At 35.1% G+C, this 22064-nt stretch overlaps 1 protein-coding gene across 1 annotated transcript in view; it reads right to left on the bottom strand.

The window, feature by feature from the left end:
* The window catches only part of ADAMTS20 (ADAM metallopeptidase with thrombospondin type 1 motif 20), a 100454-nt gene that overhangs the window by 39405 nt on the left and 38985 nt on the right, over positions 1–22064 (bottom strand). The window contains exons 12-24 of the mRNA XM_074903020.1: positions 15102–15247; positions 13560–13741; positions 13327–13463; positions 12121–12238; positions 8813–8908; positions 7425–7591; positions 7186–7315; positions 5985–6111; positions 5093–5303; positions 4401–4565; positions 4100–4264; positions 2297–2419; positions 870–977 (exon numbers count right to left, since the gene is read on the bottom strand). Coding sequence (XP_074759121.1) covers positions 870–977; positions 2297–2419; positions 4100–4264; positions 4401–4565; positions 5093–5303; positions 5985–6111; positions 7186–7315; positions 7425–7591; positions 8813–8908; positions 12121–12238; positions 13327–13463; positions 13560–13741; positions 15102–15247 — 1875 coding nt within the window. The remainder of the gene's footprint in view (positions 1–869; positions 978–2296; positions 2420–4099; positions 4265–4400; positions 4566–5092; positions 5304–5984; positions 6112–7185; positions 7316–7424; positions 7592–8812; positions 8909–12120; positions 12239–13326; positions 13464–13559; positions 13742–15101; positions 15248–22064) is intronic.

The following is a 22064-nucleotide window of genomic DNA, read 5'->3' as shown; positions in this document are numbered from 1 at the left end:
CAATTTTTAAATTTATTAACAATAGAAACATTAGAGAGTAACTTCTAGAACATTTTAGTTATTACACAGTGATGCAATATTTACACCAACTGATAAAATAAAAACTGATATTCACAATCCATTTGCCCTTCTATTTTATATTAGCATATTCCACTGAGCCCCTTCTGATGCTTTGTAGCTGAAAAGTTCAAGGTGAATTTAGTGAAAAGCTTCTGAGTAGCCTCAGTCTTTACTGCTATCTAGTTAAAACAGTTGTGCAAAGATATAATTGTGTTATATGCTTTGTTAAGAACCTCAAGGGATTAACAGACATAACCACATTTTCATGGTTTTAAATTTTACATTGCTGTCAAGTAAAATTAATTTTTAACACTATCAAAATCAAAAACTCTTCCATTAAACAAAGTTTATGTAGAAGCCATTGTTATAATGCTTTTTTACAAATTACGTAAAATCAGACCTTTAAAGACCCAAACTTTTTAATACTGTTATTCATATAAAAGATTTAAATCATATTTTAGAATGAAAGATGTTCTCCATGCTCAGAAACTGATCAACTATTTAAAAAAACCCACTTCCTTGCATACTCTCAATCATATGAAAACTACTTTGCTCAGAACCTCAGCTCCTAGAATCCTGGTTTTTTCCTTTCCTTATTTTCCCTGGTTCGATTTGAATCACACAGAATTTGCTGGGAGTGTCCATCTCCCCTTAAGAAACAGGTTCTTAAAAAAAATTTTTTTAATTCCTTTAAAATTTATCCCAAGCAGACTTGAGTCTGAAAAACATATTAATGAGGAATTTATGGAAAAATGGGCAAAGCAATGGAGGACTGCTCCGCAAAGTGTGACCGCTATTAAATTACATACTGGGGTCCATGAGCCGTATCTCCATTGGGTTACCTTCCCCACATGAACTGGAGGAAGCGAAGTAGTCTGTGATTTCGTATTTTCTGGACAAGAGGGCAATTCACATTCCTGTAGGGGTGAAAGAAAAAAACCTTTCAAAAAATATACATTTTGGAAGAGCCAAATGTGAAGCAAATGGTTCCCACAGACAGAGATCCTACCACTACAATAAGCGAGTATTAATTAACAAGTAAATACTGTCTTCTAAATTTTTCCTGGTGTTATTCAAAGGCTTTTCATTGAATTGTTTTGTTTGAAATCAAGAGGCAAAGAAAATGTATTTGACGTTAAAACTAATATTTGCATTTTGAGAAAGTACTGCGTTGGGCAACTTGCTAGAGACAAGCGGCATAGACATTACTGTGTCCTGTTTCACAGCCCCATGCAGTACAGAAGTGAGTGAAAACAATGACTGTACTGTCCTATCCTCAGCTGTCTTCATCTGCTGAGAACACAAAATTGCCCAATTTCAGTCAACAGCTGAACAGGTACCACAATTCAAAACACAAAGCATACTCAAGTCCAGCTGTTTTACATTAAGTGGAAATAAATTTATACCAATTACTTGGATTCTTGGCTTTTATATTTTGAAATCTTATTCAAGAAACCATCAGAGGGCTGGTAACTTGTGACTGCTTGACCCTGGACCACAGAATGCTTTTTTCCCCCTCTTCTTGAGACAAGAAACAGAGCATACCCTCAAGGAGGTATGTGGTTACCAGCTTAGCTGGATATAAATGAGATGTATCAGTCTGGGTGTGAGATCAACATATTAATACTTAGTACCTAAGACATCAATTGCTTTTAGTTAAACTCACTCACTGTACTAAAAACATTTCTTCTGAAAAATGATGGATTTAAATTAAGGTAAGTGATGGAATAAACTGAGACAAGAAGAAAAGATAAAGAACATACTATTACCAAGTTGAATCATAATTCATCTCTACACAGTTTTGAATCAGTATTATTCCAACAACTGAAGCTTTCTTCAATTAACCATGTCATTCTTTTAAGAACTATACACAAACAGAATTTTAGAGAATACCAAGCATGTTAGGTGCTATTATTAAGCATCATGGCAAGCAGTCTCTTTATAATATTCTACATGTTGGAGCTTCCCCCCCACCCCCAAATAATCACAAGGCCTTCGAACCCCTTCAAACATATATCAAATTTTCAAATCTCCAATTTCCAGATTACTCTTCTTTTACTTAACTCCCTAGGCTAAATTTGAAGTTCAGGAAAAAACAGATAGTTTCAGTATTTTTTTTCCTCACTTTAGAAATTGTTTCCTGCAAGACCCCTGAAAGAGTCCGTAGACAACACTTGTCAATTTTGATGTTTTAAACTAAAAAGTACAATCAGCTGAAAGGTATTTTTTAACTTACTTGGTTATCTCTAGGACGAGTAGCAGCATTACATTCCCTGTCATCATCCAAAATAACTCTGTAAGTCCCAGTAACACATTTGACTGCACGCATCTGGTATCCACGTCCACACGTTACAGCACACTGTTAAAGTCAATAATTTCACACACTTGAAATAGCACTATTTATAATCAAATGTAACTTTTAATTACATTATCTATTTTAAAACTCTTTCTAGAATGAATAGGAATGACTACTGAGATGGTGTTAACTTTCTGCATGGCAGATGATAAGGTGCTTAAACAGTGTCCGTAACACACCAGTATTTTTGGCTATTGCTGAACAGTGCTTGTGCAGGATAAAGGCTTTCTCTTTTTTCCCCCTTTTACCCTCTCCAGAACGAGACTGAGGGGGAACACAGCCAGGACAGCTAACCTGAACTAATCAAAGGGACAGTCCATGCTACAGAATGTCATGCCCAGCAATAAAAACTGGGGTAGAGGAAGTAGAAGGGGAGGGAGTAAGGGGTGGCTTCCAAATTAATCACTAGCTGCAGCTGTTGAATGTTTTTTCCTTCACTATAGAGTTTGACAAGAGCACACTCAAAGGCAGCACCTAAAATGTTTGATGGTTGAAAATATTACGACATAAATCCCTTCTTATAAATGTCGTGATTCAAACACAAACACTGGTAAAAAAAACAGGTTGTGAATAGCTATTACCAGATGGTACGGTGGAAAAACTGTAAAGGAAAGCTCTGCTCCAGTGACATGGATTGGTAAATTGCTTATACAATCTATTCCAGCAAGGCCATACACAGTGATTTTTTAATCAGAAGAATTATATCATGGGACTAAATTAACTTTTTATTTCATTTTTTCATTTAGTTTGTAGGAAGGGAAAGTCAGCACCTTCTGATCAAAAGATGACTCAGAACAAATTCAGCATTAAGTTAGACAAGAGTGAGATTTCTCATATAATATTTTTTCCTGTTAGAGATAAACTTCTATACAAAAGAAATGTTTAAGTTAAAAATATACTTAATTTCCAGAAGTGTATTTATTCTGTATTTTACTAACAGGTTATATGTTAAAAAAATCATCAGCTGCTATTCAGTTATGAATTCTCACTACATCAAAGAAACATCAAATAATCCAACATTTGTGTTGGCTTGAGTAATCTGATTTTATGAAAGCACCATGAAATTGAGTACCTCATTATTTTTTAATTAATTCTCATTTATTTGGTGACAAAAGTTTCCTTCGCAAATTAATTCACTTTTTTTCCAGAATTTTGAAGCCACTCTGGTAAACATTAGATGAGCATCATTACACACAGGAACATATTTTTCAACAGCACTTTCACATAAAGAGATAGTAGATCTTTTATCACTGAAGGTCAAAACAAAACATAACAATAAAATACTAAGTCTTTTTGCCTGCTATTATTAGCATATACACTTCTAAGATCATAGCTAAAGCTACCACAAATACACCCACACAGCTACAAATATTTGGTCTTTTACCTGTCTCATTCGTCTGAATGGTTTACTACCTACATTTTCATTATTCTGGAGATGTAATACATTCGTGTATAAAAGCATCTTTGATATTAAGGCTCGGGGTCAATGACTATTTTAGGCATTTAACGTACATGTGCGTGTTCCTAAATTACAGGTTAGTCAATAGGAGCAAATAAACATGTGAATCAATCCAACTAAAGTAATTGTTTAAGATCCAACTAAAACGTTTAAGTAGTATTTGTTTTGTGATCACTCATAGTCTGAACTAGAAAACAAGAAGCCAGGAATCCTTATGTACTCACTGATCCCCAAGGCCCTACTTGCCAAGATGCACATTCACGAAGTTCACACGGTGTTATTGATTCTGGTCTTTCATTTGGGTTACAGAAATCATCTCTCAGTTGTTCATCATTAAGTTGGCACCATACTTGGCGATGTTTCATTCCTTTGCCACATGTCAGAGGACACTGTAAATTATTAATGTCATCCGTTTGTAAAGACACGAATCTGTATTAATGGATTCACTTTCTTTTAAAGCAGCTTATTTTATTTTAATATTGATGAGAAGACCAAAGATGTTTTAAGTTTTACATGGTTCATTACCTCACTCCACTCACTAACAGACCAGCTTGGACATAAGAATTCATTGCAACTCTGTGTTACAACTCTTGGAAGTTCCTGGCATTCTCTGTCAGGAAGATGACGACCCAAATTGTTCATACAAAAAGCTTCTCTGGTTCTGACACCTCTTTCACAGCTCCTGGAACACTGTGATGTATAGACAATATTATGAAACAGGAAACACAACATGATAAAACCAGGTCAAAATACATTTATCAGTCTTGAAGGACATCAATGATTGTGTTAGACAGATGTATCCTACATTTAATCCATAGACCGCTAATATGTTTATGTGAGATATATTTGGCACTTTGTTTAGTACCTCCAAGATAAAACACTTTAATGAAGATTAAAGCTGAAATTCTACTTATTCCTTTTCTCCAAAATACTCTTAGAACTGAATTATTAAAACTGTAAATAAAATACACACCTTTAACCTCCAGATCTCTGCTTACTTCCAAAACCAAGCTGCAAACAATTTAGCTAGAGTTTCTTACAAAAATATGACAAAGTTGCTGAAATACAAAGATTGATATTAGCTCCTCCTACAACTCCGCATTTGTCAAACATTGGGTTTAATTACTTAAAGTAAAAGAATTGATATAGAAATAAAACTTTGATATGAACACTAACCGGAACTATAATGGTACAATTATAAGGTTTTGAATTTGTACCTCTGACCATTCTGTGTAGTGCCAACTTGTTAACATACAGTCACCATGGCAGGGCTCTCTCGTTGGTGGTTTCTGCTGATCAGCACAGTACTTATCATCCACTGGAGCACTGACTCCTTTTGAAATAGAATACTTCATGCAGTGGATCTCTACAGACCGATACCCTGGGCCACACTTTGACGTGCAGTCACTTTTGCCAACCTTGTGCCACCTACAAGGATAAACTGTTATAGCAAGCTAACTATGTTTTGAAAAATAAGACCACAATGAATAAGGCACCCTGAGAATGTACCAAGAATTGTCATGTAAATATAGGTATGCATTTTAGGGAACAGATAAAAACTGTAAAATCTCATGACTGGAATTTTCAAAGCAATATAAAAGATTTTGACTCATAGGCTTGAAAATATCTTTTTAAGTTTAAAGGGATCTTTTGTCTTAATCTCCTTAGGTGACTTTGAAAAATGTAAGCTATAATTCTAACTGTTCATCCTCTGAACACTTCAGCGTGGGCAAAACTTCTCCAAGTCTGTTTAAAATTAGTTCCAGTTGTGGGTATGATTCTGTCAGAATAATGTATTCTGCCCAGCAATACAAGTTTTCATGCCAGGATATACAGAACAGATTCACAATCTTAACAAAAGACTCTGTACTTTACCAATAAAAATTAGAAAAGTACACTAGCTCTACTTAGATTCAGAGGTGTAAACATAATATATAAAACCATTATACCAATAGATTTGAGGAAAGTAAGGAGAGACAGGAGGGATAAGGGAGGTAGAGAGGGATGGAATGACAGAGGATAAAGCCATCTGAATTACTTTGTTTCAACCTCTATCAACAAAAATATCTAAGACCACGATAGCTCCATCAGTTAGGAACCTCTTTTTACCTTAATTCACACTCTGTATTACACTCCTCAAAGACATCTGGTACAGTCGGTATAAGTTCACATCTTTGATCAGACACTACCACATGATCACTTCTACGTATGCATGTCATCCTCCTCCTTCGAATACCTTGAAAAGGAACCAAAAAAGCAGCAAATAAAGGGTGAAATAAGAGTCTCTTTTAATACTACTGGATTCAATTCATCATTTAGGAATTTAACTGAGATACTCCATTAACACTAATTGTTGTATACAACAGATTCTCAAACCTGCTGCTTTGTGCAGCTGACTACATTCCAGGTGGAAAACAAGCTGCTATCTCCTAGCTGTACTACAGTGGTCTCATGAGGATACCAACTTCCAGAAAACTGCAAAAATGCAACAGTCCATTTACTCATCAGGCTAAGTATTCCAAATGCATCATGTCTGTCCCTTGCTAATTACCATATTTTCAAAACACCATGTTAATTTAAGGATTGTGAACCTTTTCTTAAAGGAAGTAGAAAATTTAATCACAGGGTACCTAAAAGATCTGGAGTGCTGGGAGAAGTACCACAGTTGACAGATAGTTTGCTTCTCTATCATATAAGTATGTCTGACTCAAACCAGAAGAAATTCACCATCACATATCTACAGGCATTTCTAGCACCTGCTAATAGGAGTACCTTTCAAAAATATGTATACATACACTTTATATACACACTTTATACATACTGTGTTTCTATTTTTACACTGGAATGGCCTAACAAATAACAGCTAAAAAAATTTAAAATGTATCTTCAAATATCTTCACCTCATGTAGCAGATAACCAGAAAAGACAAATAAACACATATGAAAGATACTAGACAAATCAGTGACCATCTGCAAATAGGATAACAGAAGCCTAATACATATTAATAGAGTACCGCTTTCTAAAGATGAATTAAACTCGATTCAACTTTTTTTTACAAACCACTCCTATGGCTAAAAAAGAAAGGAACACAAATGTAGTTTTGAATATAGAATTGCACTGCATAAATACTGAAAACAGTAAAACAAAATCAGAAGCTATCCTGCCCTTAAAGGCTCTGTGCAGCTGAAGTTTACTGAGTGCTGAGTTTCCTCCTCAACAAGTAGGGGTGAAAAAATCTGAGTACTTAAGTCTACTCCCTTCCTAAATGCCATCAGGTCTTTGTTTCTGGTGACAAAAGAATTCATAGTACCTTGGCACATCCTGCTGCAGTCTTGCCAGGGTCCGTAAGGATCCCACGTAAATAGATCACTTCCATCTTCTATTGGTACATTGAATGAATAACGCACATCAGGGTTGTACAAATTCCCTACACACAAAACCTTAATTGAGATAAAATGATATCTGTTTTTCAGTGAATTTGAACACAGAATTATGAACATAATGATCATGTAGCAAATTTTCAAACTTATGAAAAAAGTAAACATGCACCTGTAAGGTTAGCTCTTCTTCGATTCTATCAGTGCTGTTAATTCGTTCTATCGTACTGTTTGAACCACTGTACTCAAAAATGGCGCCTTGTATATTGATTTCTCTTTTTGACATGCTTACAACAAAATTTCCATTCAAGATAAAATTCCCATGAATATCAGATAAAGCTATAAGTAAAATAAAATATTGGAAATAAAGCATCTATTTAAATAAAGATTCTACCAATAAAAACTCTTAATATCTTCTCAATACTTAGCTTTATTTTAGTCATGTATAATACTTCAAAGTTCTACCAAACAGTTTCATATGCAGGAATTTAATCCTAACCATCAGTAACTTTCACCTGAGCAGGTGTTATGGATTTTCTCTGCATTAACAACACAACTTTAATAATAACTGTCCTGCTGAAGGGTTGACTGCAGTCATCACTTTAAATTTGGTTAGGTTTTGCTACTGTAGAAGAAAACAATAATTATCTTTATGTATGGCCTATTCTACAGCCCACATTCTTGTATTTGCTAGAGCTACTTTAGTGAAGTGGCTTTTAAAAGTAAATTGTAAAGTAAAAATTAATTCTTTTAATTCTTAAGCATTTATAATAATAATTTAATATGAAGATCAATTTCCAACAATATAGGTGAATAACAAGTTAAAAATAAAATTTAAAAATAAGTTCTTAGTAAAGACATGCCATTTGGGCATTACTACATTTTCAATAGCAGCTAGTGCCAGAGGCTGAAGGTTGTTTCTGTATCCTGCAAGATGCATGTGCAACAACAGGGCAACAGGTGGCAACGGAAACATTTTGAAAATGAGTTTGTTGAGTAGGATGGTAATGGCAGAAGAGACAGAAGGAAAATATGCACAAACATTCTCTAGGGCACTTCAGATATAAAGTAAGTACTGTGAAATAGAACAACCTCACACACTTGCAAATCTATCAACATGTGATCTTTACACTCAGACATGACAGAAAAAGAGAAATGTGAGACAACTGGTAAAGTTTGTAGAAGATCAGACTGCTTCGTTTATAAACAAAGTGTACACTTCCAAGATTTAAAACCATGAATACCTACATTATTCCTGAGTTCACCTCTGGAGCTTTAATTAACACTGCCACAAAGTAAAAACTTGACATAATGATGTGGTGTACTATAATTCCTATTCTCTGACAAATGAATACACACGTTTAAGAATTAGAAACCTAACAATATCTCACTCATTCTTCTGAAAATGAATATCTACAGAGATTCAGGCAAATAATGGTATGATGTAATTAGATATTTGCTCTAAAGACTTTCTCAGACTTCTGATAACATATGTCCGGAGCAGACCTCTGGCAAGAGCATAAAAACTGTCCATCAATGTCATACACAGGAGGCTTTTACCAAGGTAATTGTCATCTTCTGGTTTCCCTGAGTAGCTGTGCTGCCGAATATCAATGTTTGTTGCTCCTTTGGGAATATTTACTACAACATTGTAACCTGCAATGTAATAATTCACTAATTAATTATATACAAAAATAGTCAAATACTAGTAAATACAAGCATATGTTTAACTAGTTTTATTCACAAAACCCTACAGTGCTGCAGTGACAACCACTGCTGAATACCCTGATGTTTTAGGAAGGAAATGTGAATATCTTCATGCATATCAAATTTGTTATTGGTTTTTGTTTTGTTTATAATCAGTTGAATTTTTATTTTCATAGCTCATTGAAATTCATGCCTATGTTCAGAAATGTGAATTTAATTTTTCACCAATAACGAGTTCAACATACTCAGAAAAATCCCTAAGAGAGCAGCACTATTCTAGAAAGCAGTCAAGTATATCAAGAGGGACTAGGGAAACATCATGGCTCCTCACAATTTAACCACAAAACTTTTATACTGAATAAGTCACTTAACATGAAATATCTCCACTCCCTGTTTATACAGTTGAGTTAGTTTTTCTCTGTCTCACAAGAGTATTGCATGACACCACTCTAAAGAATGAGCCCTAAATACTGAAAATACTGCAGTGTTGCAGGACATATACATAGGTAGATATATCAGACAAACTACCCATGCTTGATACACATTCTGCTACTTAAAATGTTACCCAAGTGTGGTCCCTTCAAAATACAAAAGCTTCACAAATGAGTCATTGTTTCCTGTAATACCTAATACTACTATTATGGTAGCCCTGTTGAAAGGTAACAAAACAAAGTGCATAGCTGTTTCTCACAGATGCTAATCAAATTCAAAAGGATTCTTCTAAGAAAAGCTTCAGTATTGAAAACATTTGAAACAAATAATAAACACAAACATGCAATATGAAGCATTAATATAATCTTTGCTAACTTTTCCACTTATTTTGCTGTGTTTAACAGTCTTGCCACGATTTAACATTAGTTAGTTGACTCACCTCTGTGGGTAAAAATTTAAATGGCAATATCCTTTTCAATTTCATAATTCATTAACTTCCCAGTGCTTTTAATCTATTAAAACTATGCCATGCATTCAAATGAACATTTCATCTAATCACAGGTTCATAACATCTACCAGCTGGGGGCAGCACTGCAATTGCAAATTGACCCACTGCATGGCTTGGATACAAAGCATTTGGTCAATCTTCCAATGTATTGGGAAGAAAGCAAAATACACTCAAAAAAGCCCCTCTCACACACTGAAAACCTTGTGGTAATAGAGTGACAGAAGATAACATACGGGAGGAAGCTAGAAACAAAACTGCATAGCATGTTGTCAAGGCTACACTGGAGAACAGATCACATACTAAGGCACTAAGAATGACCATTTTTCAGGAAATCCTCAGATAATCTAATTTGATGCAGTAATAATAGCCAAAAAACCCCTTATGTGTACAATAATAAGATTACCATTTCATAAACTGGAAGCTAAATAAATTAGTATTTTGTTGTAGTGAATTTCTGATGATTGTTTCACTACTGCTTAATGACAACATTAAAACTGTATGAATACATGCACATACCATGGGCTGCTACTGTCTAATTCCAAATTCTGCCTTAGTAAAATGACTTGGGTCAGTATGGAAGGGGACCAGGTGAAGTTAAAAGAAAAAGATCAAGTGCACAGACTTTATCATATTTATTTTCTGATCCTAAATCAGAACTTTTTTGGATAAGAACATTTCCTCAGACAATTAATTTAGTCATTAGCCTAGTGATGTCCCAGATCCCCCAAGGACACTGAAGTTTTAGTGATCAGCTAGCTACAACCTCTTGTGTGCATTGCTGCACTCCTACTTGAGCACACCTGTGTGATAATCCCAAATGTTTAGCATACTGTCCAGTAGCATAATTCAGTATCATCTTTTATATGCTACAATTCCAAGAATTTGAACATAATTTAAAACATTCAACCAAGTATAATACCAAAATAATAAAAGCAGGTTTTGCTCATCCCAAAACGTGGTGGTTTTTTTCCCCTCCAACTTCAGATAGAAGCAAATAAGTCTGTGACAATGCATAGCTGATAAACAGCAGAGTGACACTCTCAAACATATTTGTATAAATGGCAGTTTCATGTAATGGTCACTTGTATCAGATGTATTTGTGACAGAATTCACATGCTACCTATAGGCAAAAAGATCTTTCATAGTGGTGGAAAATAAAACCACTGACAGTCCTTTACTCAGGATTATCAAAATAATACATTGTTTTCCTTGTGTTTTGACTACATGTTCAGAAATGTCTAATAGCTTACTGTGTCTTCTTCCAATTTCTCCAGACACACACAAGAATTTGTTTGGGAAGGGTACCTGTACCCCACATTTTAATTTTTTGGGTACTTTTCGCTTGGTGCAAGCTCTCTGCCAAGAAAAAAAACAAAACAAAACCAAAAACCCAACAGGATACCAGGCATACTTTCCTCTTGGATCAGCAATTCCTTTGTTCTATGAAGATCCTATTTGGCAGCTCTCCAGGTATCATTTTCACTTTGCCCATGGTCTCTTTCAACCAGTGAAGCGGCATGAAGGAGCCTTTAGGAATCCGACATTAACCTGGAGACTTCTGTCCTTATGTTCTACACTCTTAACTACACTGCTACACACATACAATAGTCTCTCCATACTTCCCAGAAAGGACTACGTATAGAAGAATTATCAGTAGTGCTATCAGAGAAACTAAATCAAAGAAAAAAGAATTACTAGGGTTATTCAGAAATTTCTCATTTGCTACATGCCAATGAAGAGGAAAGAACATAAACATTGCTGCCCATGTTCTCTGGAAAGAGAAGGCTCATATTTCACAGGCTACCTTTTTCACTATAGGAAAAAAAGAGCCTCATCAGCTGCTCACACAACAGACATCTTGCTATCTCTTTATACAACCAAAAGGAGACATTGGAGCTGCATAGTTTCAGCCAAGCCCATGCAAAGTAGGAAGCATTCTTCCTTTTAAAATACTTTCAATACTCAGCATGTCTTTTATTTGTGTCTTTTGTTTAGACCTTAGATCAGATTGATTTTTTTTTCCCCTTGAATGGGTTAATGTATCACAGTGTTTTGCCTCCATATGCTTGAGTGGGCATATGTGACTGAAAATCAGAGATATTTTCTGTTGACAGAGGCCCTAAAAACATGCACTGAAATCCTACTTCTTCAAGTGTAAAACATAATTTTTAAGCCATACAGAAATGTGCATTAAGATTAACAGAAAACCAAACCTACATACCGTAACGAGCACTGTTGAAAGTACCTGCAAGAGTCTTACATGAAGAATTATCACCACCACAGATTCCACATTTGTCTCTCCTTGCCTTGGAATTCAAAACGTGATCACAGCCTGCTTGCTACAAAAAAAAAAAAAAAAACAACCCAAAAACACCAGCTCTGTGTCACTCAGTCCAATGGAAAACAATGAAAACAAACAATGTAAGCTTCCCACTGCCCCCAAATATTCTTATTCACTGTATGTATCTGGTCTTCCTTGGCAATCTATGAAAAGCATTTTATGTTTTTTTGGTGCTGTGATGTAAGGGCAAAACACAATAGTGCTGTGGTACTAAGAAGGTACAATCCAAACACACTTAGATCAAGATCTGCATAAGAATACATAAGAGTATGTAAAGACTTTGTATAAAAAAACCTCATAGTGTATCAATTTTAACTTATTTTACATTAAAAAGTCTTGAAATCCTAAAAGCAGTAGGTGTGTGTACATGGTCATCAATTCTTTTAAAGTCTGTCATTACTGCCAAAGAAGCAAAAGAATACACACAGACTATGCTGGTTAAACTAGCATAAGCACAATTTTTGGTTATGTCTCTTTAGTTAAACTTCTCTTTTTAAAAATTATGATAAACAGGACAACTCTCTGGCATTTCCTCTTTCCTCTTGATTCAACACTATAAAAAAGACTACACTTTCTCCTCATCCTGAATTCACTCAGTTCCACTGTAATCAGCAAAACAACCTGGGCTATTAATTGCTGTTAAGCAAAGAACACAGAAATGATCCCTTTCAAGGGTCAGTTTCTCCTGATTTTGCAATGAAATAATATGTAATCTATCTACTCTTGTATTTTCTACCTTTTTATTTATTTGATAGCAGAAATGTGATGTCAATAAACACACAGCATGCTTCTTTACTCCCTTTATGCCAATTCTGAATGAGTTTCTCTCTGCTCACTTGGACAATATTAACTTTCTTACATGTGAGGCTTAACGAGGAAAGACTCTTCAGATTCAACTGTATGTTCTTCACTTAATTGCCTCCATTTCCAGACCTCTAATTTGCTAGTCATTAAAATTAACTTAAGCAAATTCAAAACATCTTGCTTAACATATTTTCAGTAATTGTTATTTGGATGAATATTTAATATCTACTTCATCATCTGTTAAAATTTATTTTAATAATTAATAAGTTTAGACTTAAATACCCTGCATAAGCCTTGAACACAAAGGTCATTGGTTTCTGCTCCACAGGGAGTACCATCAGCAACTCTGTCCTTCAGCTGATAGTAGGAAGTTGTTCCAGAAACTCGGCAAAAAAGTTTACAGCGATCTTTCATAGAAACTGGAAAGAAAATCCAACAGGTTTCTTGTCTGTTTTAAAACATTAATTAAAGTAACATTTCTATTTCATTAATGGAAAAAATTTATAATTACTTACTACCACTGTATTTTGGAAGCCAGCGAACAGCAGATGTAAGACCATTGATATTAAAGTGTTTGCCATCAAATTCAGAGCACTGCTGCTCCCGGAAATCTTTTTTGCCTTTTGGACATGAATCCGTATTACATGATCGAAATTTCATCCTGCGGCCAACGCAGTACTTTCCTCCGTTTCTTGGTCTAACAAAAACAGGTAAATGTAAAACACACTCAGCTTCTAAAATTGCTGTTTCCCATTAAAAGTAGCTTGAGAGTGATCTAAAGGGGAAAATCTCATACAGCATTCTGCCATCTGACTTTCTCACACACACTCATCTCCTATTGCACAATACATACATTTATACCAATGAAAATAAAAAGACCATGTAAAATACTACTGCTGAGGCAAGTGGTAATCAAGCTACTGATGTTTATTAATGTCTATTACATTTTTATTTCTCTTACAGACATAATTATTTTGCCTGGGAAAAAGCATTTCAGGTTTTTTTAATTTAATAGCATTTTAATGTTTTCATCAATGTAGCTGAGATTACAGCCCGATTTTTACAGGAGCAGCACCTCCACCAGTAATCCGAAATTATTATTTTACAGAGTGACAAAAAAGAAGACAGAGTTAGGAGCTGACACACTCTTTTCTGTAATCCTAATATCAGTTTCAGTTTGGAGAGCAAAAGAACTAGAAGGGGAAGACTGTGGGAAACACCCCATTTACTGTAAAGTCTACAATACATTTCCTAACTGTTATAAACCTTTCAGTTTATACTATTTGGTAGTAGGTTCTTAGGGAGGAAAAAAGAAAAAATCAATGGCATATTAATGCTATCAGTTACTATAGACTGACAGAAGCATATCTAATGAGAATCTAGACTACAGACTCTTACACATCAGAGAAAGTAACATAACCTGGGATCGTTTGATTGAGGTTCATTTATCCCACTGATAATATCAACATGACATGACTTCCTAGAAAAACCGTTAAAGTACCCAGGCTGCAGCTACTGTTTTGCTTCTGGAGAAGTTAAGGGTAAAGTTCTCATTGAATTTTATTACACAGAATGAAACCCACATTGAATTACTCAGTCAATGGAAGTTACTCATTATAAGGGTAAGTTGTAAACGACTTTGCTGTAGCCAGCGTTCCTTGTGGACACTACTGGTGGTAACTGGTACTTGTGAAAAAGCCTTAAATCAAAGCAAATTAAGTGTTTCACTAAAAGATTACCAGGGAATACATCTATTTCTTTTTGCAGCTTTAACTCCAAAAAAAGCATCTCAGTGTTTAAAGCATTTAGAGTAAAGCTAGAAAAAAAGACCCTGCCAAGATAGAAATATCTATAAATATGAATGATATAGCTGAGAGACAAGAGTAATCTAAGAGTTCTTTCCACGTTAGTCTCTCTTTTTAAACATGGCTGAAACAAGCATTTTTTTAATTGGTGCTTTGAACTAATCTGCGCAACCCACAATATCTTCATTGAACAATCCATTATGCTGTAATATCGTGATTATGCACTAATGTAAAGCACAGTAAAAAACATACTCTGGTCTATTGCACAGCCTGGTGGTGCTCTTGATTCCACCTCCACAAGTTCTTGAACATGAGCTATAAGGTCCCCATGGTCCCCATTCTCCATCTACAGGGCGCGTCTCCATTTCTCTGCTCACACAAATTCCATGGCGGCAGTGCTGCAGTTGACAAAATAAAATTTTTAAGTCAAACAAAAGATTATACTTCAGGCACAGAAAACAATATTTAAGAGCTCACTGCTCTTAATCTGGGTCTGGACATTTTCTAAAATGTTCAAATTCCTGTAAGATATCTTACCCAGTAGTCATATTTTCAAAACTACTGTCTGGAGTTATTTGCTCTCTGTGAAAGCTACTGGATGCTGAATATATCTTTAGGTCTTTAAATTTATTCAAAAGCCTATATAACAATCTCAAAATCCTGATCCTGAATTCTTGATATGTTTTCATAAACATATCACAAACTTCAAAAAGTGATTTACATTAATCTTTTATGTATGAGATTCTTCCAAGTTAATTTGGAAATTCATGATACAAAAAGTGAAAAGGTATGATACCAAACCACCAAGAAATTCAGGGTGTTTTGAGCATCTCAAAAGCTAAATAACTAGTGGGATTGTTTGGGAAAAGCCACAAAGCATTTGAAACTTTGTTTATGCTAAAGCAAGATGATGCTATAGATTCATGCTTAAACTCAGATTTTCACACCTGTAACCATAGGCGTAAAATATTTTAATTTATCTATATTTTGCAATCATTTTATATTTACTGCTAATTTAACATTACCATTAAAACTGAATTAATAGTTAAATAATAATTCTTAGAGCAAGATACTTCATTGCAGTGTCTATTATGTCATTTCAGATTTTAATCCTGTTTAAGAACTACCTATTTCCAACTAAAAATTTACATAAAGGTGCAATTTTCATTTCATCTGCTGAAATACACATTCTTGAGGTGATAAAGATTGCAAGACTATTCTGTGGTCATGTCAGTTATAAGACTTCACCACCCCATTATCTCTAAACTGTTATTATTTATAGAAAATTGTAATTAATAGCTATTTTTTTCTCCAGAAGAATGATCAATCTCTTACTTCTAAATATTTACTATTTAAGTCCCTGACTCTGTAAATATTTATCCACTTCAGTGGTTACTCAAAAAGTACATGACTAAAGTCTAAATGAGAATCTTGCTTGGTGCATGTGTGACTCCTTCCAAAGAACCTGCAGGAACTACCAGCACTAATCCTACTGATGACTTCTGGCAGTTGGAATTCTAATTCATTTCTATGCTTTAGAAAATCCCAAGTGGCATATTTGATCACAACACAGTGGAATAGTTTACATACTAAAATAGAATATTTACAAGATACTATAATGTCAACACTGTCTCCTGCGGACTTCTATGTGGATAATGGGTCCTCAACTTTGCCCTTGACTCCAAACACCCTCTGAAGCATCAAAGACTGCCCAGACAAGACAAGACACTGGGCAGGATGCTCTACATGGGGTCAGTGCTCATACACAATAGAGAGAACTCTTGATTTTAGATGACTGTTTGCAGACTCAGGATTAGACTGATGATTATGTTTGCTGTCAGGAGGGATTCTCCTAGACATATTGACAGGGAGTGGCTTATTCCATCTTTCCCTGCAGTACACACGTGAATCAGACACTAGAATCATCAGAACAGATTATATCAACTCAACTGCTTGTTATTTTGAAAGTTGAGGCTTTGCCTCTCTACTCTGTGACACAAACCAGCTTCTGATTATCTTAAAGTCTAGAAGGGTTTCAGAAAATAAAGTCTCTGGCACATAAAACAATTTAAGAACCTCTGACAGACAGAAGATAAAATAATTCAAGGATCCCCCCCCTTTTAGAACTATTTAAAATGTTACATAGAACTTCTCAAGACTTACTATGATGTTACAAATTCATTGTAATTTATTTATTGTGATTTATCAATTAACAAAAATTTTGCTGAACACACAGAAATGACGTGCACAATCTTTTTGAATATACCCAAACGACACAAAACTCAAATGTTGTTCAGTGGTTTTATCACTGCATAAAATAATTCCTAGAAGCATTTTTTCCTAATTAGTATACACTTATGCTCATATGCTAACAATCATTTTGCTCTCAAAATCTGTCACAGAATCAGATTCTCTCTTCTGAGTTCTGCCTGAGTTCCTAATCCAACTTGGTGATAAAACTGCCTGCCTGTATAATTCTTAGTAACACTGACTCTTGCACATGGGCTGTATCTTTAAAGCCCTGAATATGTCCTCTAAGAATATGACCATTCAAGACTATTTTCAAGCCCAAAGCAAACACACAACAAAAGCTAGATCCTTCTTGTCATACAACCATTTAAATGAGTCAACAAACTGGCCAAATCATCATTTGCTTGGTGCAAAGACTAATGCTTTAACTTAACACCAAAAAGACACCATTATTTCACTGCACACCTGCACATGATTTCTCACTGCAGTGTTTACTGTTAGTTTTTATCACTTTTTTCAAGATGCCCTTAGGGTACCTTTGTACCCAAACCATCCAGTACCTAGCAATAAAAGACAGACTTTTACATAATGCAGCCATTAGGTAAATCTGAGGAAACATTAAGAAATCACCTCTCCAAGAACTGTAATTAGCATTTTAGGAAATACTTTTTCACTATTATAGGCTGAAGATTCTAAATCCCCCTTCATAGAATGAATACTGCATCCAAATATGGGACAGTGAACTAGAGTTTAGGTTCTTCCATCCACAAAATTATTTAGAATAACCTGAAGGGAGATGTCAGGAAAAGACAGAGTTGTAAAATGCAATTTTACACAACAGCATTATTTTGATCCATAAAAATGCAAAGCACATGTTCACATCTGGGATTTTAATAGCTTATTCAACAAACTTGTCTCAGCTATTTTTCTGCTGCATTCCTACAGAAGCAACATGATGAAGTCACGGTAGAAAACTCCTGCACCAGACACATTCCAGATGTTCCTCTGTGCTTGCCTGAATCATTACTTCACTGTGAATACTATTATATACAGAACTTTCACAGATTTAAATATAATCATTAACAATTTTTTCCTACATTTGTTTTGGCAAATACAATGTATGCATCATGTAAAGTGGTTATCACTCATAATTCCAAACATATTGATTGCAGCAAGTGGCAACTCTGCTCTAGCCAAGGCCAACAGTTGGTTTTCTGTCAAAAAAAGGCAGAAGTTCTGACTCAAATCCACATGTAATTACTGTATCTTCGGAGAAGAGAGGGAGGGTTAATGGTTCAAATTTGGGATCAATGAACCTACAGGTACCCAGATTTGTATTTATTAAACACCTGTTTATAATAAGCTGTTTGACTCGTCTATGTATTAAACTATTACTTTGTAAACTCATTTCAGTTCCTTTCAACTTATAGCTTATTGAACTTGCTAAATCTCCAGGAAAGCAATTTTGAAAGAAATCAAAGTGTTAATTGTCAGGCTACGCTCGATTTTGACTGAATCAAGGAGAGTGACAGATGCACGCAGATCAGGACTCCAGCTCTTCTGAAATCAAGTACTTCATACACAGCCTGGTATGACTCACAGCAAGAAAAGGACTCCCAAGTTCACTCTTACTGCCTGTATTTTCCAGACTACTCCCAGAGATACATATGGTTTTTGAAAATCTTGGGGCAAAGATTGAAATACTGATGCTCAACTGTATGAGGATATAGTTTCCTGTGTATGAGGAATGCCATGTAGCCTTGCAGAAAAGGAGACTCAGGAAAAACTATTCATCTATTCCCAGACACCAGTGTGTTTCCTCAAACACTACTGGTAGCTGCTGGTGCTTCTAAAAGGAAAGATGACGGAAAACTGAAGACAAGTATGAGGAGAAAATTAAAAGGACAAAGCATTGCAGAAGTAGACATGATGGTCTGTATTTTGCCTTCCAAATATCTAATTTTATTGTTCTTTCTTTTTCCCTTATAAAATACAATTTCTTCACTCCTGATATCCAGACAGGGCCCTGAGAATGACTATGCACCAGTGAATAGCACAGGAAAATTAAGCTGTAGTGGATTGAATTCTGGAAAGGAAAACAGGCATAGCTGGTGCCACAAAACAGATAAACACTACATGTGGCGCTGCAGCACAAGATCAGTTCACTATAAAGCATCTAGACTGTAGTTGAGGCCTGAGCATAAACTGTCTCAAAGTAGATTCCAATCATATAGAGTTGGGAAAGGAGTACAAATCTTAGAAGTTACACAGATTCAGCACATAACCCCATGAGCAGGGAGTGAAAAGAACACCCACTCAGATGAATTCCAAAGTCCACAAATCTCAGAGCTGCTGTTTCTGGCTGTATTTATGTCTATGGGATGTTCCCATTCATTCCCTTGAGTGAATGTACTGCCACAGACCTCTCTCTGACTCTGTGCGCTGCAAGTGAATATAAGGAAACATTTTGCTGTACATTAGACCTATGTCTGCTCTCTATCTTCTTCCTATAAGTCAAGAAAACACATTGCTCGAAGAACCAAGACTAGAAGTAGGGCCTAGAGCATATAGTAAGAGCAAAAATAAAGCGCTTAGGAAAATGATTATACAAGACAGAAGAAATGGAGCTTGGAGCAATGTCTAACTTAAGTTGTAACTATGGCATCTCAGGTCTCTCTCTCTGTAGCATGGATTTTCAGACAAGCCTACATTTAACACTCAAATGAAATTATCTACAAAATCAACACTATTTTAATAATTTTTTCAACATTTCCAATCTTCTGAAAAAATCTACATGCTTTATTTCTCCCTTGAAATATTCCCACAGAAAAATTACATTTTTCTGAATCACATCTCATCAGAAAAGTATTTCACAAAAATCCCTGTTTATAGTAAAAATTCTTGTTTTGAGCCCTTAAATATATTTACTTTGGTTTTATAGTTCAGAACTGCTGCTGCTTCTCAGATGGTTAACATATTCCCTATCACCCAACTTTCATCTGAATTTTTTATAATTACTTTACATATATATACACACATATAATGAATTATTCTTTCAGATTAACTATCTTCATGTATTACATCATGAGGTAGCCAAGCAACGCAATGATTTTTAGAAGAAATCAATACATGGGTAGTAACCTACAACTGAAGAATAGCAAATATACTTGAGAATCAGAGACTGGTATTACTTTTGCTGATTAAAGCAGTTATCTGTTGGTCTGCATCCCCATTCTCGATTGCCTCTGTACCCCTCTCTATGTGGCTATAAAGGGACTAGGATAAAAATCTTAATTCACTCAAATAGGTGTTCTAGATACCTTTAGAGACTTCAGCTCAATATACATCTATAGCGAATAGAAGTAACAAACATTTCTCTCAAATGCACAATGGCACATACTTTCCAATCAAACCGTTATTTGTATCATGTAGATTCCCTTGCTGTTAAAGAGTTTTTTCCAGACTTTTCTGACATTTAATTTTTCAGGGTTTAAGTACCAAACTGTACTTCCCTGTTCTGTCATTATACAGAACACTGGGACAGCTCCAGGACATGGAAAAGTCTGAATCAGATAGCTACCTCCTACCTCTCCCTTCCAATGTCCAAAGAATTAATGGAATACGGGCATATTTGTATACTGCTCAGGAATCCATGAAGGATCAGAGTACAACCCTTCTGAGTGTTGGAAAAAATAACTATTAAAAAAAAAAAAAGACACTTTATTGGGTATTTCTGCTGTTATTTTCATAATAAAAAAATACTTGTCCTGAGAATGCCATTCCTAGAAGATAGATAGCTTCACCAAATATTCTTCTTTGGAAGTGTTTTTTTTTGGCTCAGATGTTCATCACCAACTCCAACAGATGAGTTACCATTACCGGAATATCACGTAAACTACATTGCTAAAAACTGCATCACTTCATTACACAGAAGCCATGATTCTGAGCCAGGTGTAAGCTGGAGATGGGTATGTGTAAGGAGAGTTTGTTTATCAGCTGGCTTGTAACCAATTTCTTTTCCATAATACTACTATCCTACTCCTTTTAATTAGGTCCTCCATAAAATGGGATTAAGTATTTTCTGTGAATGATATCAACCGCACTGTGAAAACTGGTACCCTATAGATTTAGAATTATGAACTAATCCAGAGAATCTAGGGATTCTACCTACTAACATTATTTTGTGGTGTGGGTGTTTTTTTTTTTTAAATCTGAACAAAGATGTTCGACATGCCAAAATCTGAATCACTCTCAAACTCACTTCTCTGGAATTTCAGAAAGGAAGGAAAAAACCCCAAACTTCCTATGCTTAAGGCATGGAGAAATATTTTGTACTATCTGAGAGTAAATTCTTTACTACAGAAACCCTCTCAAAAAATAAAACAGATAGTAAGAGAAAAGAAAGCAATTGAAAACATAATGCAAAAAGATAATACCGAGAGCCTGCTGGTCTGCAGAAGTTTCAAAGAACAAAGAAATTTCTGACTAGAATGCAACAAAGAAACCCAAGAGAAAACGGGGCTAAAAGATCTGCTCTAAGTCATACAAATCTCCTAAATATCCATCAAATTAGCTCCTACCTAGAACACGACGGCAAGAATTATGATGGTTTAGAGAAAGAAACTGGGCCAATTAAAGCATTCCAGTTTCTATCCTAATGGAAACTAACACTCTCATATGTCTTGTAACACACAAAGACATGCTCGGGTATCTTAGTCCTCAATGCAGCATATAAATACTGTTCTCACAGTGATTTATTATGTTTTTAATTTGTACATATAGTTTGTACCACTGCAACAAAAATTACAACTGTATATACAAAATTAATTGTGGCATTCAGTGAGCATGCTACCTCCAAGTAATCATATGTTCTTAATTCTGAAGATACTCCCATGGTAGCTTTGATTACAGACAAGACAAAAAAATCACTAACCATTTAATATTTTTCACGTCATTGTGCCTCAT

Source organism: Athene noctua, chromosome 3, assembly GCF_965140245.1.
Source record: "Athene noctua chromosome 3, bAthNoc1.hap1.1, whole genome shotgun sequence".
In the NCBI taxonomy this organism is placed as follows: domain Eukaryota; kingdom Metazoa; phylum Chordata; class Aves; order Strigiformes; family Strigidae; genus Athene; species Athene noctua.
The sequence above is the reverse complement of the archived record's forward strand: the minus strand, read 5'-3'. Positions and strand labels throughout refer to the sequence as shown.